The 19340-nt window shown below is 44.6% G+C and overlaps 2 protein-coding genes across 4 annotated transcripts in view; both read left to right on the top strand.

Annotated features, from left to right (window-relative positions):
• The window catches only part of lekr1 (leucine, glutamate and lysine rich 1), a 64519-nt gene extending 61021 nt beyond the window's left edge, over positions 1 to 3498 (top strand). For 2 of the 3 annotated variants that reach the window (XM_047335723.1, XM_035623242.2), the window contains one exon: positions 3011 to 3498. In XM_047335723.1, the coding sequence (XP_047191679.1) occupies positions 3011 to 3466 (456 nt within the window). In that variant the 3' untranslated portion in view covers positions 3467 to 3498. Of the gene's footprint in view, positions 1 to 1181; positions 1286 to 3010 lie in introns of all 3 variants that reach the window. The other variant, XM_047335724.1, reaches the window with a different exon arrangement.
• A 5837-nt stretch (positions 3499 to 9335) lies between these two features.
• Positions 9336 to 19224, top strand: ccnl1a (cyclin L1a). The gene is made up of 10 exons (XM_035622459.2): positions 9336 to 9874; positions 10118 to 10192; positions 10972 to 11081; positions 13013 to 13133; positions 13662 to 13726; positions 16149 to 16248; positions 16381 to 16485; positions 16682 to 16935; positions 17091 to 17189; positions 17303 to 19224. Exons 1-10 carry the CDS (start codon positions 9635 to 9637, stop codon positions 17781 to 17783), a joined length of 1650 nt encoding a protein of 549 aa, XP_035478352.1. The 5' UTR covers positions 9336 to 9634; the 3' UTR covers positions 17784 to 19224.
• Positions 19225 to 19340: the final 116 nt, after the last annotated feature.

Here is a 19340-nt window from a genome sequence, read left to right as displayed (position 1 = left end):
TGTGCTGAAGACGTATTTCTGTTCATTTCTGTTAAGGAAAATGTTTTCAGTTTTAGAAAAGAAGGGGGGTGACACTGATTTCTCAATACACAAGTCAATCAGTACAATAAGAAAAGTCAGCTCGACCGAGCTGACAGTTGGGAATCCATTGTGATGCTAAAGGTCACTGAGTCACATCAGTGCGTCCCGTCTCCTGCTCATCACTCAATCATCTCTCGTCCAGCTCTATATCACTGCAGTGTGACGTCACTCCTCTTTGTCCACGGACTGTCTCTTTAACCGCCTTCCCCTCAGGGAGCCTGTCCAGGGAGGTTCAGACGGTTCAAGGTGCCCCGATGCCAATTTCACAGCTGACATGCTCTTTTATGTCGTTCATGGACCTTCCACACAGCAACTTCTTCCCCCTCCGTCCGTTTCTTTTCTCTTCTTTCTCATCTAATTTAAAGGGGCCATTTTTTTTAACTGTGCTGTGTCTGTAGTTTTAGAGCAGATCAATCAGTATAATCCCTTTAGATGACCTTTCTTTCTTTCTTTCTTTCTTTCTTACTTCTACAGTTCTCTCTGCTATGATCTCCTCTAAGTTCTTATCTAATTTGAGTTTCTGCCATCCTCATTTTTTTCTAATCATCTGATCCTCCAAACATTCTGCTCTCGTGGATGTTTGTGTGTCCGTCCGTGTTGGTTAGAGATAATCAGGTTTTGATCATGACCTTGTGATATCGCTCTGTTGCCAGGATACTGTTGTGGTGTCAAAGAGGGTTTGATGAAGTGTTGCAGTGCATGGCTGACTTTTCATCCAGTCAGGTTTCAGGACAACAATTACAACGACAGTCACAAAATTTAAATAGTGCAAATAATTTGAACATGAAATACATGAAAGCAATACTTTACATTTTCACCCAATTTAGTTTCAAACTTGTACAATCCACAGAATCAATCTCTCCACATGCATGTTTTTATCAAGCTGAAACATTGTGGAGATTAAGTTGGAAATTAGTCAACACACACACACACACACACACACACACACACACACACAAACACACTGTGGTAGTGCCCCATTCAGTCTGAATTACTGTCCACTCCCTCTGTCCTGTTTTTGTTTCTCTCTTTCTCTCCCCCTCCATGTCCCGTCCCGACCCACCTCTCCCTCCCTCCCTCCCTCCCTGGTTTTGCTGCAGTCGGAGCGGGACAAGAGGAAAAGGTCACTGTGTCTGGGAGAAAAGACACCTGACCTTTAACCTCCCACTAAGCACGAGGTCACACGATGCCCAGAACACACAAGGTCAAATATTAGCGTGTGTGTGTGTGTGTGTGTGTCTATCTGAACATGTTTTATCTTTTTTTTGTTGATAGGCTCGTCCCTCTTAATGTAAGTCTATAAGCAGCTCTACATACATACTGTACATTCTGATTAGGGTTTTTCACATGTGCACACGGTGTGTAGAGTGTGTGTGTGTGTTGCCAGTGGACTGTGGTTTACAGTGTTAGATTAGAGGAAGGGGCTGTGTGGGTCTGCGTGTGACTTCCATCTAATAGCCCTGTAATCCTGCTCTCACTAGGAGCCCCTAATGATGACTGTGTCTCTCTACAGCGAGACTGGCATGCATGACACCACACGCACAGGCATGCACGCACACACACACACACACACGCGCACGCACACACACACACACACAGGATCTAACACATGCCTGCATATAAACAGGCAGGAAGGGGACTCACACTCCAAGTCTTTCCTACACACTAACAAAGAAAGCGGCCAAACACATGTGCAAACTGTCACCCACACACACGCTCACAATAATTGCATACAATGGCATCAGGCGTGACACACTTCACATGGAATGGATATAGTGGCATATAGGCACCTAGTAAAGCATACACATGGTTTGACAATTACAGACACGCATAAAGAAAACCATGCACAAATCCTGAGTGGGAAAAAAAAAAGGAGCATACGCACATGTATACAGTACGTCCATTACTGGGGATTTCCCTAAACCTCAAACATACACACCCTGCAGTGATCGATGTGCATGCAGTGTTTTAACACCTGGCAGAAGAGAGATACTGAACATACATCATCCCTTTCAAAAACACACAACTCCCATTAAGGAAATATAGGTGTGGGCCCTTCCTGAAGGTGTAATCTTCCATGCACGCCAGCAAACAGGAGCTGTTCACACAGCACCTCGCATCAGACCAGCACCAAACCACTGGATGGATTCATGAATGTAAAGTTTCACTAGTGTGTCTCGTGAGGATATTGAAACTTGACTTTATTATCACAGTCCATTTTGTGGTTAATCAGCTGAGGGGCAGATGAGTTCACAATTTCCCTTTCCTATTTCAAAATTTGATATAATTAGAATGTAGTGAAGCTATTATCAAAGCCGACGACATGTACTGCACCATGTGCCAAATGTGAGAGCCAATGATTTGAGCAGAGTGATTTTCTTCTGGAGTCCATGGACTCTGTCGACAGGAGTCATCTGTTAAATTCTCCAATTTAAGTTTGTCACCCAGACAATTTGGGATGCATACACCATGTGTCTGTTATCAAACAGCACATGGTTGTAATAATGTTAACTATTCAAGTGGCATGTGTTTGTAATTAAATGAGCCAGTGAGAAGTATTTATGGCCATGCGCCATATTGGTAGGAAATGCATATATACATTTTTTTATCTTTAAATTCAGTTTTTTGGGTCATGAGGTGAGCAGCCGTGTTCCTTCTTTCCTATTTCTGCCCGAATGTCACGCAACAAGAACTGTTGTTTACTTAAATCAGACTGGATTTGGTGGAATAGGTTTTATTGAGGACTTAAACATAGAACATCACGTATTAACCCGTCATCAACCGTCAACCCACGATCGAATTCCCCAAATAGCTGAGCTATTTATCGAGATACAACAGATGAATTTCTCCTCTTTTGTTATTCCAAGAAAGACTCCGTACCATGAAATACTGCTTATACTTCCACCCTCTCTCCCTTGACACCGTCCAGGTGGCGTTACTCCAGGAGACAGTGAGAAGGGAGTGTCAGGAGAGGGAGGAGCTGACAGCTGCCCTGACTAAAGCTCAGGAGGAGCTCCTCGAGCTGCCCTCCCCGGCGTCTCATCAGGGCTCCTCCAACAGGTCTCCTCCAGACCCCACGGAGAGAGAAGGCCCCCCGGGAAACAACAAGCATTTCCACCTCCACAGCAGAGCCCGGGTGCTCCTCACTCGCTCTTCGACCTCCACAAACACACTCCGACCCTCCTCCGCCGGCACAGACAAAGACAGAGGCCGCGGCGCAGATGGACGAGGGGCAGGGAGGAGTTTGGAGTCCTGGAACGGTGGCGGAGTGTTGGGCGAAGAAAAACAGCGAGAGGGGACGTTACCCAGACTGAAAGCGAGCGGCACAGTGAGTGCAGTCGAACGTAAAGTCCCTTTCGCGATGGGGAGGAAGGACAGACTGTAAATAAATAAATAAAATGTATTTGAATAATATTGTATAATTTTTACAGTACTTTTTTTGTTCCTTTAAAATTCAATAATTCCCTTTAGCTGCCTTTTTCTGAAAGTAACATTCACATGTACACAAACACACACACACACTTGATACACGAGACACGACCGCCGAGTCCTGTTCGCACACCAGGCGAACTCCCAGGACACGGACTCTCCGACAGACATGCACTTGTTTTCTCACAACCCCCGACTCACGCATGTCTCACTGGCACGCACAGGATTTCGCAGACAAACAACCCGAGCACGCACAAAGTATGTGCGCACGCACGGGCATGCACACACGGACGCATGCAAGCGCACGGCCCGTCACTGGGGCTGCGCTGAAGGAGCATGACAGCATGTCCCTTGCCACCCATGGACACAAACAAAGGGCAGGCAAACACAAAAGAAACTGTAAAGCAGCGAGCAACCCCCCCCCTCCAGACACACACACACACACACATTGACACACAACAATTACCCACCCCTCTCCCCTCAGGCATTGTGTGTTATTGACATTATTCACTCCGTGCAAGGTCTTTCCATCCCTCCCTCTCCCTCTTCCTCTGCATTTGGGGTGAATTGGCATGATGGGAGAAAGTGTGTGTGTGTGTGTGTGTGTGTGTGTGTTGCTAATTTCCCCCCGCTTACTGGCACAAATGGAAAAAAGCTTTTGGTTTGACTTCCCCGTGTTGTCTCTTCCAATCCGCCTGCGAGACAATGCCCATCGTTCATACAGTAAACGTTGGGACGTTATGATTTTATCCTGCCAAAGTTTCCTGTTTGCCAAAACACACACGTATGGTTTATCTGCTAAAAAAACCCTCCGTCTGTGTGGAGAGGACGCGCTGTGACACAGAACAATGAACACTCTGTGCCACTGAAACCTAATTTTCTCCCCCCTCCGTTTTTGCCAGATGAGGAAATGGGAAATTTCCTATCACACACGACAAACTGATTCATGTTTGTTTTTTTTCTTCACGTCTGCATTGGCGGAAAATTAATTAATTCAGGTTATTGATTTATATAACGAGGTTGGTTGCATGAGATTTTTTTTATAAGATTTCCCAAATGAATCTTAATTACACCAGAAAATCTTAACCCAGATGCTGTGAGCCACGGTTATTTTTTATTAAATGTTTGGTCAATCTTCAGCTTCAGTCTAAAACTTCAATTAAGAGAGAATTCCCAAAAATCAAATAATAATAAACAAGACATATTCCCTCGATGTGATTGAAATGGTAAAGGGACTGCAGGTGTCTTACCCAAGGCCGCTTTGGCACGCTGACAGGAGGAAACGGGCATCGAACCACCGGCCTTCCGGTTCCTGGACGACCTCTCACAACTCCTGAGCTGCAGCCACACACACATTTTTAAGTACGTGGCAACATTAGCATTCATTTTGTGCTTTGCAGCTGACGTTGTGTTGCCTTCCTGTATTTGAGTGTGTGGCCTTGTGTCTGTTTAATCATTGCACGACACTGTCGTGTGTGTGCGTGTGTGTGCGTGTGTGTCTCCGGTGAGTGATTGTTTCTGTGCCTTACAAAAACTATTGTTCACTTTGGGTAATCACGTAATGTTAGTGAAGGACATTGATTGTGTGGTGAACATCACAATGCAGCGTGTGTGTGTCCGCATGTTTCAAAGAGGATGACATTACTGGTAAGGATGTGAACTGTATGTCCCAGTCTAGTGGTGTTTTTAAAAAAAAATTATAAACTTTCTTGCTCGTGCAAGTGAGTTTTTCCTTCAAGCCCTGTGATTATTTAACAAAGAAAAGAGTCAAAAATGCTCTTCCTTGGAAATAGCAGCTGACAAAAGAATCTTTTGATCAGCAAAATGGAGTTTGCTCAGTTATTATGTATTTTAACCTTCCATTATTCTGAGCACTTTCTCTGCTTTCGAGTCGAGCTCGACAGTTCAGCTCTCAAAAAAACAAAGACAAGAAAAGAAAGTTAGTCCCAACTTACTCCATGTACAGTTTTAGGTGTTTGGTGCAGCAGGTGGAAATGATAACAGGTTTTCGTTTTAGGTGAACCAGTTCCAGGGCTCTGGCTCTGTCGTGGCTTTTCACTGGGACGCCCCATCGGCATTGCTCACACCTTTGCTTTTCCTGCTTTTGACGGGTCAGTAAAACGTCTGTGAAGACGGAGGCGTCTGTTCCAGACACGTGCATCTGCCTTTCAACAACCCTGCTCCAGATGCTCCTCTGACCTTTGACCTCCCCTTTTATCCCCGTTTTGACTTCCTTCCCACTGTGACCTGCAGTGTTCTGCTGTGTATTGGAAGAGATAACCTCTTTTCTATGCCAGTGAGAGAGGAGTTTTACAGCACTGCCCCTACGACACACTCACTCTTTGACCGCACACACATACACCCCACTCTCTCTCTCTCTCTATCGCATTCACAGGCACATAAATCTGCGTCTGCGTCAATATTCTTTTAATCTCTTTGGCCTTCCTTTGGTGTTCGACCCCGCTGACCCTGTTGCTAAAAAGCAATTCCCTCTCGGCCGCTACCTCCTCAGCTATCTGCGCCTCTTACTTTATTTCTGATCCACTGATCGCTCTCTTTCTTACTCTCATCTGCACTTTTTTTCCTTTTGCTCATGCCCTCGCTTCGTAGCCCTTTACCTGGTGTCCTTCCTGGTGTGTGTGTGTGTGTGTGTGTGTGTGTGTTTGAGAAAGAGACTTGGCACAGCTGTGTGAGAGAGAGAGATCTGGCGTGAACATATACGACTCCTCGAGACACTTGATACGACTTGTTATGTGCACTGCAGGCTAGTGGCATAGAGTCCCATTACATCGGCACGGGTGACGTTTTGATCGCTCCTACACGTTCACATTGACTCAGCCCCCAGACAAATGCCCCCACATATAAAACATTCATATGTACACACACGCATGCCATGCACACACATTCGGAGCGTGATCTCCTTGCAGTAATTATCATAGCAGGGCAGGCATGCACACGTGTCCCTGGGTAATCTGTGCGAGTTGCTCGTAAACACACACACACACACACACGCTCCAGGGAGTGGCCTGTGTGTGTATAACTAAGTCCTTGTTCGTCACTGGGCGTCCCTGAACGCCTCTCTCCTGCGTCGTTATGGTCGTTCCGGAATTCTGCCGTCCCGTGAGCCCTCCCACACCCCATAATTAGTGTCGCCCCGGGCAACCGGAGTAAGAATGCTCAGCATTCTTGTCGCCGTGGAAACTGCGTAAGAGTGCAGGGGCCAGAGGTGCTGGTTGTAGGTGTTGACTAATGAAAGGGACAATGAGACCTCAGTCTGCCACCTCATGTGGTGCATTAATGAAACTGTGTGTGTGAGTGTGTGTGTGTGTGTGTGTGTTGGTTTGTGTGTGTGTGTGTGTGTGTGTGTGTGTGTGTTGGTTTGTGTGTGTGTGTGTGTGTGTGTGTGTCACCTACAAGCCACATAGAGCTTCAAACAGCTTGTGGAAATAGACCCTCCATGATTGGTTTGAACGATTACAGCTATTGCTTATAATAGCCCCAGACGCACACAGACACACACACAGACGCACACAGACACACACATATAACCTCAGGAAACAACCGACCGCAGCAGGATTAAACTGTGATTGGGATCCGGGGCATCATTTGCTTTTGGTCTCCTACTGACGCCCCCGTTTCCTCCTCCCTCTGTGGGTTTTATATGTACCCCGTTGTCTACACATACACTGCACACAGCGCACTGAAAGTGACAACTTCACCGTACTTTTTTTCCTCTGAGAACAAGAGGTCTAGTTGCTGGAAAAAGTACCTGGCCCCAGATTTGCTGCGTTGCCAGTTAGTTTGGGACAATTTAAAAACAAAAACTAATCTGAGACTATACACACCATTTGAGGACATTATAAACCAGTCTAATGGATCACATAAAAAAATCTGAGGGTTCATGAATTCGCTAATAGGACAAAAATAAAGAAAAATCTTTTTTTTTCAACTTCAATTTCTGTTTGTTTTTTTGATAGTTTTACCTCCAGCATGTATTTAAACACTCGTACAGTTTGATAGAGATTGCTTGATTATAAGCGGTGTTGAGCCAAAAGGTTGGAAACCACTGCGATAAACTAAATAGTGTAAGGTATTAAAACTGGATTTTGAGTGGTACCTCTGAGATGCTTTAAGCTGTTTTCAGACATGAACTCTGGGTCCGGACATTTTCCAGATTTTCCCGTTCACATATGAGGAACGCATCAGGACATTATCCGGGTCAGACGCGTTCACAACAGCAGGAACATTTCCAGAACATTTAGGCGAGGGGTGGTGCCTGGGTAGAGCGCCCACTTGCTCACAGTGAATCTTCCGGAGATTTTTTTCAAGGGGGCTGGCAGGAAACGTTTTCGAAAAATGTCCAGGCAAACATTAGTAGACCTTTGCATTATCACATACAGCTCCTCCGGAAAAGTTTACTCAAATGTCCAGACTTCAGTGCATGTCTGAAAGCAGCTTTAGCTACAGCCAGAGTTGATATATAGATAACTTTAGTGGTGCAAAGTTTCCCAACAGCATTGCAGTTCATCACATCATCAAATGGCTTGCAGCGAAACTTGCACTGTTGAAAGATAGTTGCTCTCTTTTCCAACACCAACTGAGGCAGGAAATACATGTTTGTGAATACAACGTTCACAGAAACACATATATACACACTGCAGCAGAATAAGCCCATAAATGACTTTTTGGCAGTAAAAACTAAATTCAAACATTAAAGTTGACTGTATTGCAGCACCGTGTCAGAGTAGGACTCCTCACAGAGCTACTGTAACTCTCTATTAGCACATTAAAACCTACAGCTTCACATGGGGCACTACATGTTCAGGATCCCCAACTGGTGCGTCTCTGGTTCCCTCTGCTGTCCGTTTTCAGTACTGCGGGGCCTCTGCCTACAAAGTCCCGGGACCCCTTGAACAAAATGTTCTCTGTACATGGAGCTACACTTTCTTCTGCTACAGTCAAAGCCAGAGTCATGAATTCAGTTTTTTTAATTTGCCTCACACCATTTTCACCTGCACTTTTCTTCTGGGGTTTTTGTATATATCACTGATTACATAGAATATTAACATGCAAATAATAATGGCTTTCAGTACACTGAGCGTAAATTAGGCAAACATTTTAAATGTGTTATGTTGCGTCTCGGAAGCTTTTAATTTCCATTTCTTTGCTTTGGTTTTTTTGTTTTTTTTTAAATTGGCGGAGGGATATGTTCCAGGGGTGGGGGTGAGAAGTCAGGACTTTCCCGTAAACTACGTCATAGAAACCGTTGGTGGAGAGTCGCTTCCTGCTGCTGCTTCAGGTGGTGTCGGAAAAAGAAAATAACCATGAGCACAATAACGACAAATATATAATTGAGATGGTTTTATTACCGACGTGAATGTGACTTTGTAACAGCTAATTGCACCGGTTGTTTAATGGTTGCTTTTAAAGACCCTTCGTAAAAGGGTCAGCCAGCAAATGTTTCACATACTTAATTCACATGTCCTGTTAGTTCCACGGTGCCTGCATTATCAAAATGGCCGACAATATTGTATTATGATAATCAAAAAGTTCTGACCTTCCAACTATTTTTTATTTTAGAGATTTGTTTTGTCATTATGTATCATCCATAATGCATGCGAGTTTGGAAGGCCCGAGGTTACGTGAAGGGAGCATGAGGTGAATCACCACCAAGCAGAAAACAATGGACATGTGAATCTTCCGTGAAGTCACTTGGTTTGTTCTAATAACTTTAATAATTCACATTAAAAGCAATTTTGTTTGCCTTGCATCTAGAGTGCACTATAACAGTATGTAAAGACGCTAAGGTAAAAATATAAAAAAATATATAAGAAATGGTAAATTAGCGACAATTGAGAAAACACGAGAGTTAAAATTATGTACGTCATTTATTTAAATGTAGTTCGTGAAAAGTGTGTGAACATGTTAAAGTAGTTTAGTTGAACGACACACTGACACCGCGGGTAACTATTTTACCACCGCGGATGTGCACGGCGGCTCACGCGGGGGGTGACGTCACGCGCTCTGATCGTCGCCCTTCTTCTCCGTCGCTCCGTCGAGGCAACAGGCTGAACGCTGCTAACAAAAAAAAACAAAAACCCCCCACCGCGTTTTTCGGGTGAAGATGGCCGCTGGTCCTCTCTCTGTCTCCTCCAACGCGTCCACAAACAACGATGGCATCCTCATCGGCGACAAGGTCTACTCGGAGGTGTACCTGGCCATCGACAACTCGCTCATACCGGAGGAGCGGCTCTCCCCGACGCCGTCGATGCTCGACGGCCTCGACCTGAACACGGAGACCGACCTTCGCATCCTCGGGTGCGAGCTCATCCAGTCCGCGGGCATTCTCCTCCGCCTGCCGCAGGTAAACCCCCCCTTAGATAAACAAGTGTTTAACGTCTGTGTGATTCATAAAAAAGGAAGAAGGTTCCGTGTGTTTTGTGTTAGTTCTTCAAAATGCCGCGGCCTAGTTGTTGGCGTGGTGGAAAAAGAAAATGGCGGCGGTCCATTGTGTAAGGTTGAGCTAGCTTCCACGAGACAAACGACGGCACGTCAACCTCTCTCTCCCTCTCTCTCTCTCTCTCTTTGTCCCCGTCTTGCTCCGCAGGTGGCGATGGCGACGGCGCAGGTTCTCTTCCATCGCTTTTTCTACTCGAAGTCCTTCGTCAAGCACAGCTTCGAGGTGAGTCGCGACCGAGTGAATGGGCTCGACTCGGCTACGTGTAGCTTAGCACGACGCTGCGGTTGCGTTTGTGCGGCAGCCATGTTGTCGAGGCGTCTGTTCGGCGTTGTGAGGAGGCTTCCGATCGAGTGCAGATAAAATACAAATCACGTCTCAAAGGCCGTTCTGGGTCGAAACACATCAGTAGCAATACATTTGGATACTTAGATTAAATATACTTTATTGTCCCATAGGGGAATTTTAGACACGTACAGTGACTGCTGTTATAAAAACATGGAAATACATAAAATCCAAAAGTAATACATACTTTGAATATATACTGTCATAACCCTGTGCTTGCATCATCTACAATTTCTATTTTCTGTGTTCAAATGATGGCTACTCAGTTTCACTTGATACTTCAAAAATTAAGTATAAGTAATATAATTGATTAATAATGTTGCCGGTCTTAAACTATCTAGTATCACAAGTAGAAATGCCATAAAGTTCTTAGTTCCCCACTTGGCTTATCTGAGGAATAGCAACGGTCCAGTATGTGCACAATATGGATAATGTCCTCCATTATGACGTGTTTGTATAATGATATATAAATACCGGAGGGATAAACTGTTTATAAGCACTCGTATTCACTGCTTTGTCCACCATATCAAAATACTGTGGCTCAAACTGGCGAGATGAACTGCCTCTCCACCGCTTCATATCTGTCTCCCTTTACGTGTGTGTCTGGTCGTCACTTCTTGAACTCTGCCTTCCAACTTTCACTGTGATTGTGTCGACAGATCGTCGCCATGGCGTGCATCAACCTGGCCTCTAAGATCGAAGAAGCTCCGCGACGAATACGAGACGTCATCAACGTTTTCCACCACCTGAGGCAGATCAGGGGCAAAAAGTAAGCATCTCTATTTGAATCCAGTCGCCTCATTCTGTTGGACATTATTCAATGTGTCTGTGATTTTTTTAAATTAATATCAAATGTTGTATGATGTTGGTCTGTTTTTGCTGTGAAAGTGCTCTTCTGTTTACCCATGTACCCTAAACCATTTTAAAACTTTTCAGTTTCCGCTTCACTGGTAGTTTCAAAAGTGTAGATGTCTACATTTGGCACGAGATTTTGACATTACACCGAAAATTATACCTCAACAAACTCACTGTAAAAAAACTGCAGTGCATTGTAAGACAAGGTGCTACTGCATTAAGTTCCTGCGCCTTTTGTCTTCATAGAAATTTGTTATTGTCATTAGTTTAGACCTCGGCATTAACTTGGATTCTTTTTTCCCTTGCAACCAACTAACAGCGACCAGCTACATTTACCAAAGCCCGGGTGATGTGGAATGGTACGTAAGATGAAGCAGTCGGCATGACAACCATGATGCAAGGGGGTCTATCACCTCCCCCCAGGCCCACCCCACCCCTCCTGTGGGAGACGCCCGTGGTCTGAGCCACCGCGGGGGCACTGGGATCGGGGATGACAGGTTGGCCGAAAACCCGTGGCCCCCGGGGCGCATTGAGGACTCCTGTGGTTCAATCTTAAGCTTTGGGTATCTGTCCGTCAATCTGCGGACCATTGGGTAATGTAGTTCTCTTCTCTGACTGCTCCTCACCATGCATTTTGTTTGTGCTGAAAGAGCAAAACCCCATTCACCAACTGCTATCCATGGCTTTTACAGAAATATCACCTTGAATGTTGGAGTTAGAGTAACTTATTTGATACTCGTAGTCCATCTGGGTTATGAATGCGTTCAGGGCCAGTGCATGCACTGTAGCTTCAGTAGTTTGGCATCATGTGAAGTCAGTTTGAATCAGCCTTTAACATGTGCCAGTGTTTATGATGCACTAGTAGGAAGGACTTATTTTAGATGTGGATCTGTACTGTAAATTATCATGTCCAGTTATGGACATTACTGTGATGCTGAAGGTTTTTTTTATACCATGCATGAAGTTTGTAGCATGGTGGCATTCACGTTTAAATGCCTGTGTTACTTAAGATATACAAATTCTACCCTCGATCATAGATTTGACAGTTGTAGTTTCTGAAAAAGTAAAGCTGAAATATTACTCGGTAATGTGAGAGTAAAAGGATGTAGACATACTAAATGGATGTCAGTTTGGCTTTTTTTTTCTTCTTTTTTTAACCATTCTGTTGTTGTTTATCCAAAATAGTACCTAATGTAGGAGGCTGATGGTTTAGAAGGAGCTTGATGCACACCTGTAAACGGCATGTCAGATGATGATCATGATGAGATTGCATCTAATCAGAGGGTTCTGTATTTCAGTGATGTAAAAAAAAATGTATGTCACAATCTGTAGCACTTTTAAATGACGTCCTGTGTGTAACCATCAGGTGTTCTGTAGTAACTACGGTGTGTTTAATGTAGTATTGGACAACGAAAACTACTAGTGTACTGTTAACAGAAGACGTAGTGGTCAGTGGTTTTCTCACTTGGCAGATTGTATTGTAGATGTATATGTTACATAACTGTAGGCGAGAGAGTAACATGCGATGACTCATAGTACGTTTGCATTGTTGTTTGAGTTTCCAGTTCCAAGTTTCTAAAGAAACGCTTCGAGTTGATATTTCTGTGAAAGCTGTGACACGAGGTGGTAGAGGTTGAAGAATCCCATAAGCTTTCACTGGAACCACAGGAGTTCACAAACCCCAGCAAACTGTCAGACTTGCAAACAGTTAAACCTGTTGCTTGAAGTTGGTTGAAACGGGAAAAAAGAGCAAAAAAAATCAGAAGGGCACTTTCTTTTTTTTCATTTACTTTTATTTCGAAGGGGGGAAACTATTATTTTATTTTGATTCCTTTCATAAACCAGGACTCCGAGTTCATTGATACTCGATCAGAACTACATAAATACCAAAAACCAAGTCATCAAAGCAGAGCGGCGGATCCTGAAGGAGCTGGGCTTCTGTGTGCATGTCAAGCATCCACACAAGGTGAGTTCATAGCCACACACAAGCATTTCACATGTATGTGTAAGTTTGTTCCTCCGTGCAGATGCAACCTAGCCCCATTTTTTCCATTGGAAAGTGATTTTCCCAACCGCAGAAAAATTCCGCTCCAATCACAGCCGATCTGATAATGGGCATCACATTTCTCCAACAAAAACGACAACATTCTTTCAGACATTGTGAAATCATTGCATGCATCTCCTCTGCTCCGAGCTGTTGAAATTTTAGCGAGTCGCTCAACAGACGTCACATAATTCGTTTGCTCTCACTGGTTATACTAGTCTATCCAATTGCGTCCTGAGGCATTTTGGCCTGCGTCCGTTGTTTAACGCCTCTTGGAGGTTGAAAATGAACCGTGAGGCACCAGACTAATACGCATTTGAGTATTAGTCTGGCTGCGCCAGGCTAGATACAACCACACAGGCAGCAGCTTCTAACTCCTCTAAACAATGTCATTCCTCAGATATGATCCTATTTTTCTTTTTTTAACACATTATCACTTTCTAATTCCAGATTATCGTCATGTACCTTCAAGTCCTGGAATGTGAAAAGAACCAGACACTGGTCCAGACGGCCTGGTAAGTTCCGTTTCTACTTCTCCACTGACACACCCCCCCCACACAGCAGCAAAGTGTGTCATGTCTGTAAGAAGTGCCACCAGACCTGGGCTAAAGATGGTTTTGAATGTTTTTCAAAAGGTTAAATTACTTGAAGAGCACTTGATTTATCTCTTAGGAACTTGGGACAGAACCAAACGTGGAAACACGTGTCAGATGAGCGATATTCAGGTGCCCTTCATGTTGTGAAGCACAAACTTGAAAACCATTCCACATCCATTTTGCCCAGGTCTGACTTGTGATATCCCCTCACTCCATTTTAACCCTTCCACCTCTTTTTCTCCGATGGAGCAATTAGTTTTATTGCAAAAGCCCGTTACGTGTCTCACTCTCTTGTCTGCCCTTACATGGCTTTGCTGTAAAAGTCTGTTTGAGTTTCCGGTGCCCGCGGAACTTGGTTTAACTTTGTCCTTTCTCTCTACTCTTTGATTAAAGGGTAGTCCATGCTGGTAAGTCACATAAAGAACCTCTGAACTCTGCCTCCTCCAACCACATGACCTCAGGAAGCTCCCCCTATTGGCTGGCTGCCCCTCTCCAGACAGCCAATCCCAATGCCGAGATTCACTGAAGGGGGCGGGCGGGCCTTTCCCAACAGGCAACATCGTCTTGTTTCCTCTTGCTTGTCCAAAGGATTTGTATTTTTTTGGTCTTGCTCCAAAGGTTTCAACTGTAATGCCTATTTTTTTTGACAAGTAGCTACAAATAGAATGATATTCTGACTTTTTTTCTAGTTTACTTGCATCTAGCAATGAAGTAAACTTAGCCAGAACAGAATAACTTTTTTTGACCAGCTAACCTGCCTATTTTTATTTTTATATTTTTATATTTACAGTAGCATACTATTTCCTGTCCCCAACTGACGTGGTGTCCAGACATGTGTCTGTCTTACAGGCTGATCCAGTTCTCAGGACCTGTCTCGCCCACGCAGCAGTCAGAATCCAACGGCAACGTGTAAACTGTAACGATAGTCTCATTGGCACAGACAGACCAGCCGAAGTGCATGTGTGGCCATTAGTTGGAGGCAGGTTAGACTGGAAGTAATCCCCGGTGAGGCAGGTTTTTATAACAGCTGCTTGTGAGGCACATCCACAGTGGAGCAGTACATATATCATTTGAATGGGTGGAAGTCAACACACACACGGTGTATGCATATGGACAAGTGTCACCTCTGGAGACAGGAAGCTGCGCTGCTTTGTAATCTTTTTTTTTCTTCCCTTTTCCGAGTAGGACCAGTGTCGAGTTAGTTATTCGGGGGTTTTTTGTCGTCATGTTTCTGTCGTCACAAGTTTTTTGTCTTTTTGACTTCTATGTTACTTAAGGACATAGATGCTCACCTCACTCTGTACCTGCCTGATTTCACACCCCGGCCATTGTGTCTCCCCTAATGCTCTTCTCCCCAACGGCTAATCCCATTCATCCATCGTCCTAGAAATCTAATGACTCATATTCTGTTTCGTTGCACAGAGACTTCAGTAGTGAGGCGTTGTTGCCACATAATGTCTGTAGTTGAGTTTACAACAGTGGAGTTGGGTTGAGGATGACCGGAGCAAGGGTCAGGTTCAACTCATTGTTGGAAGGCGTGTTAGGAGGGAAGTTGTTTTGCAGTTGACACTCAAGACCATTAGACCTGTGTTGCATCATTTGATTACATCAACATGCCACTGATTCCCCCAACGCTTGCCATCCCGCTTGCCGCTGTACCTCCCTGTTCCATCAGATCTAACAGTATGAACGTGGCGACTGCATCATAGATGAATGTTCATCTGTGTGCCTGCATGTTCCTCCACCTTACAGGCACGTGTCATTGTCTGGATCATCATTAGTCCTAATGTAATTACTCCGGGGGTCATGGTGTGGTCACATGGTCTTGGCGGGTTCTCAGGAGATTATTTCCCCATGTGTGTCTTCATGCTTTACCTCTGACATACAGCAATATGTCACATGGACTCCCCAGAGAGAACTGGACAAAGTTAAACCTATATAGATCAAAACGCATATTTCACTTCAGCACTGTGTAACTTGAAAATGTGTAGCTGTTGTCTTTATAGCTATCAGGGCTCAAGCTTAAGTGCATCTCAAGGTGAACTCCTCAGATTCTGCATGTCGACGGCCACTTGTGAAATATTTGTTCAGAAGTCAACAACCACAAAGTATCCAGGTTGATAAATATTTTTAGATGTATGAAATGTTTTAATGAGTAATAACAAAAAATTAAAATGTTTATTTGTAAGATATATATATATATATATATATATTTAAAAGCCCTGATAATTCGTTAAAACTGTAGACAAACACTGGTAACTTGAAGATGTGGGTCTGGGTAAACGTTTCTTTATGTAGAGAAGATGCTATGTTTTTGTTTCTGTTCTTTCTGCCTCTGTAGGAACTACATGAACGACAGCCTGAGGACAAACGTGTTTGTGAGGTTCCAAGCTGAGACCATCGCCTGTGCCTGCATATACCTCGCTGCCCGAGCTCTGCAGGTAAATGTTAACTTGAAACTTTTTTCTTTCTTTTTTTCTTTTCTGTTGCCAAATAAGCTGATCCTTCACACATAATCTTGAGTGGCTGTACAATATAACACCATCTAATCTTACCTTTGGTTTGTTCCCCAGATACCTCTGCCATCTAGACCTCAATGGTACCTGCTGTTTGGTGCCAGTGAAGATGAGATTAAAGAAATCTGCATCACCACCCTGAAACTTTACACAAGGAAGAAGGTACTTATTCTGTTTTAAATTAAAATGTTTTTTATATATATATATATACATTGGTCCTCTACCAAAGGCAGTGCCACCAGGTAAATCACAACAAACCTACTAGCATCGAGTCGACGAAGCTTCCCGCTTTCAGTAGCCAGTACTCCATGTTGTCTGAGTAAACGGGCAGTTTTTAATTTATTCACTCCCCCCACAGCCTAACTATGATCAGATGGAGAAGGAGGTGGAGCGGAGGAAGGTTTTTTTGGCCGAGGCCAAGCTGAAGGCCAAAGGCCTGAATCCTGATGGTACACCCGCGTTGTCCACACTGGGCGGCTTCTCCCCTGCCTCCAAGCCCTGCTCCCCGAACGTGGTGAAGGTCGAGGAGAAGTCCCCCAATAACCAGACCCTCAAACCGGTGAAGAAGGAGCCCGACGGCAGGACTCAGGGCAACAAGAGTCCCCACAACGGGTAAGAAACAAACATGAACTATGTTTTAATTCTGATGATTTCAGCTAGAAGTTTTAGGATCATTGTTTTTTTAATCCCTAAGATTTCATTTTTAAGTTGATTTAACATTTAACTCATTTCATAAGTTAAATGTTTCTTCCCTCCTTCTCTGTCAGGTTAAGGAAAGACGTGAAAATCGGGAGGAACAGCAGGAGTGGAAGTCGATCTCGTTCAAGAACACGTTCCCGGTCTAGATCGCGATCCCCTCGCAGACAGTAAGATCACTTGATATGTAAAGACAGCATGCGCATCAAAGTTCTAACTCATAACTCAGGTTTGTTTAACCAGCTGGATACAGTCCTCATCTTTCTCTTTTCTGTTTCCACAGTTACAACAGCAGACGCAGTCTCTCGGGGACCTACAGCTCTCGCTCACGTTCTCGCTCCCACAGTCGCAGCCCCTCGCCTCGGCGACATCCGCCCTCGCCCCTGCTCCCCCACCTCAAATCCAAGTCCAGTCACCACAGCAATAGCGACTCCAAGGCTAGCGGACGCCATAGCAACAGCGGTGGCGGAGGAGGAGGATCTGGTCACAAGAGGAAGCGCTCGCGCTCTCGGTCGCGCTCCCGCACTCCGGTCAAGGCAGACAGGGAGCGGGAGAGAGAGAGGGAGCGGGAGAGAGACAGAGACCGCAGCTCCTTTGACCTTTCGTCCAAGAAACACAAACACGAGCGTGGGGGTCACCGTGGAGACCGGAGGGAGAGGGAGAGGTCTCGCTCCTATGACAGGGAGAGAGAGAGGGAGCGCAGCCACAAGAGCAAACACCACGGCAGCAGCGGGCACTCAGGACACAGCCGTCACCGGCGCTGAGACACACTCACACACTCACACACTCACACACACACTCCCAACAGACGAGCCCTGGGGCCGATAGATGTTTTCAAGTTTACTCAAAATAAAATCAAGCAAGTTCTCTGATACAGTTGAATACGTTTCACTGTCAGTAAACAAACTCCTAATTATTTCATTAAGCCCACGCCGACTGCCGTCACGTTAACAGATGAATCTGGTGAGTTCTTTAAAAGTTACAGTTAATAGTTGCAGCACAAACTAATCTGGAAGTAAACCAAACATCTGCAGCCTGTCGAGTGACACTGCAGTGATCCAACGACCAATCACAACCAAACCAGACGGCGCCCATCTGCTACGTTACAGAGAACAGGCGGGGTTTAATTTAATTTTTCGTACAACACCAGCCGAGTACCGACACAGTTGGTTGTCTGGGTTCCTCACATGCATCATGAAACTGACCATTTATATAATCATATAATTTACCGGAACGTCGATTCTCTTCAGCCTCGACTTTTGTTGGCCAAAGCAAAATCACACGTACCCGTAGTAACATGAGATTTTTTTTGTCCTTAAATAAAGCATTGTGGGCGGTTCTAGAAACACTGTTGATTCCTGCTCAGAGCCTCTTTGTGACGGAGTGTCATTTGTGTGACTCATCTGCACAGCGTCACACCTGTAGCTGATATTTGGCAGCGGTGTGTCACGTTGTGTTGCTGTAGACCGGAGGCGCTTGCATCAGAGGAACCCAGGCCGCAGCAGCAACTACCAGCATGACGAGGACTGTTCGTAGCTTTACGAGTGTTGAGCCTCTTCTTTTTCTTTTTCTTTCCCCGTTGTTCCACCCGGTCGGTTGGGATCGGTGGTTGAGGGGGCGGCGTCAGCGCAGCGTGACATCTGTCCAGGACCCGTTGGTTTGTCTTTTGTTTTCCCATGATGCCTCCTCCACACAGACACACCACTACCATCCCTCTAGGCCCCCCCCCCCCCCCCCCACGTCTTTGGTTTTATGTCTAAAGTTATGGACTTTGGGACAAAGGAAACTTATTTACAGTGTAAAGATGGGTTGATGATATCCACTGGACACAATGTGAACGCTTTGATTTATAAAAGCAAACTTCGCAGTGGAAGGATCGAATGACAAAACAATGTAAAATAAAAGTGATCATTCAGGAACGATCAATATGTTTGCACATAAAGGGACTGGCAGGCAGGTTTGTTTCCTTTTGCTTTTTTTTTGTCATCTTGTTTTTTGGACAGGTGCATGTTGCTAAAGCTATGTTGTACAGTTTCCAAAACAGCAAACGGTCTAAACTTGATTTTTGTTTTTGTTTTTTTTACAGCAGGAGATGCAGACTTGATTTGAAAACATTTTAGGGTTGTCAATTTGTTACACTGGTTTTTAGTCTGCACGTGTTAATGTCCAATTTTTATTCAATAATAAATGAGTTATGCCACTGAACCGTCTTCTGTTATTGTTTTAAGAAAATATTGTAAATTTACAAATCATACACACAGCATCTGCTTTTATTGCACAGCTTATTTGAATAGATGCTGACTGAAAGGAGTTTCTTTCAT

The sequence above is a fragment of the Scophthalmus maximus genome, chromosome 11 (assembly GCF_022379125.1).
Source record: "Scophthalmus maximus strain ysfricsl-2021 chromosome 11, ASM2237912v1, whole genome shotgun sequence".
Taxonomy (NCBI): Eukaryota; Metazoa; Chordata; class Actinopteri; order Pleuronectiformes; family Scophthalmidae; genus Scophthalmus; species Scophthalmus maximus.
Note: the sequence above shows the minus strand (reverse complement) of the source record. Positions and strands in the feature narration are given on the sequence as shown.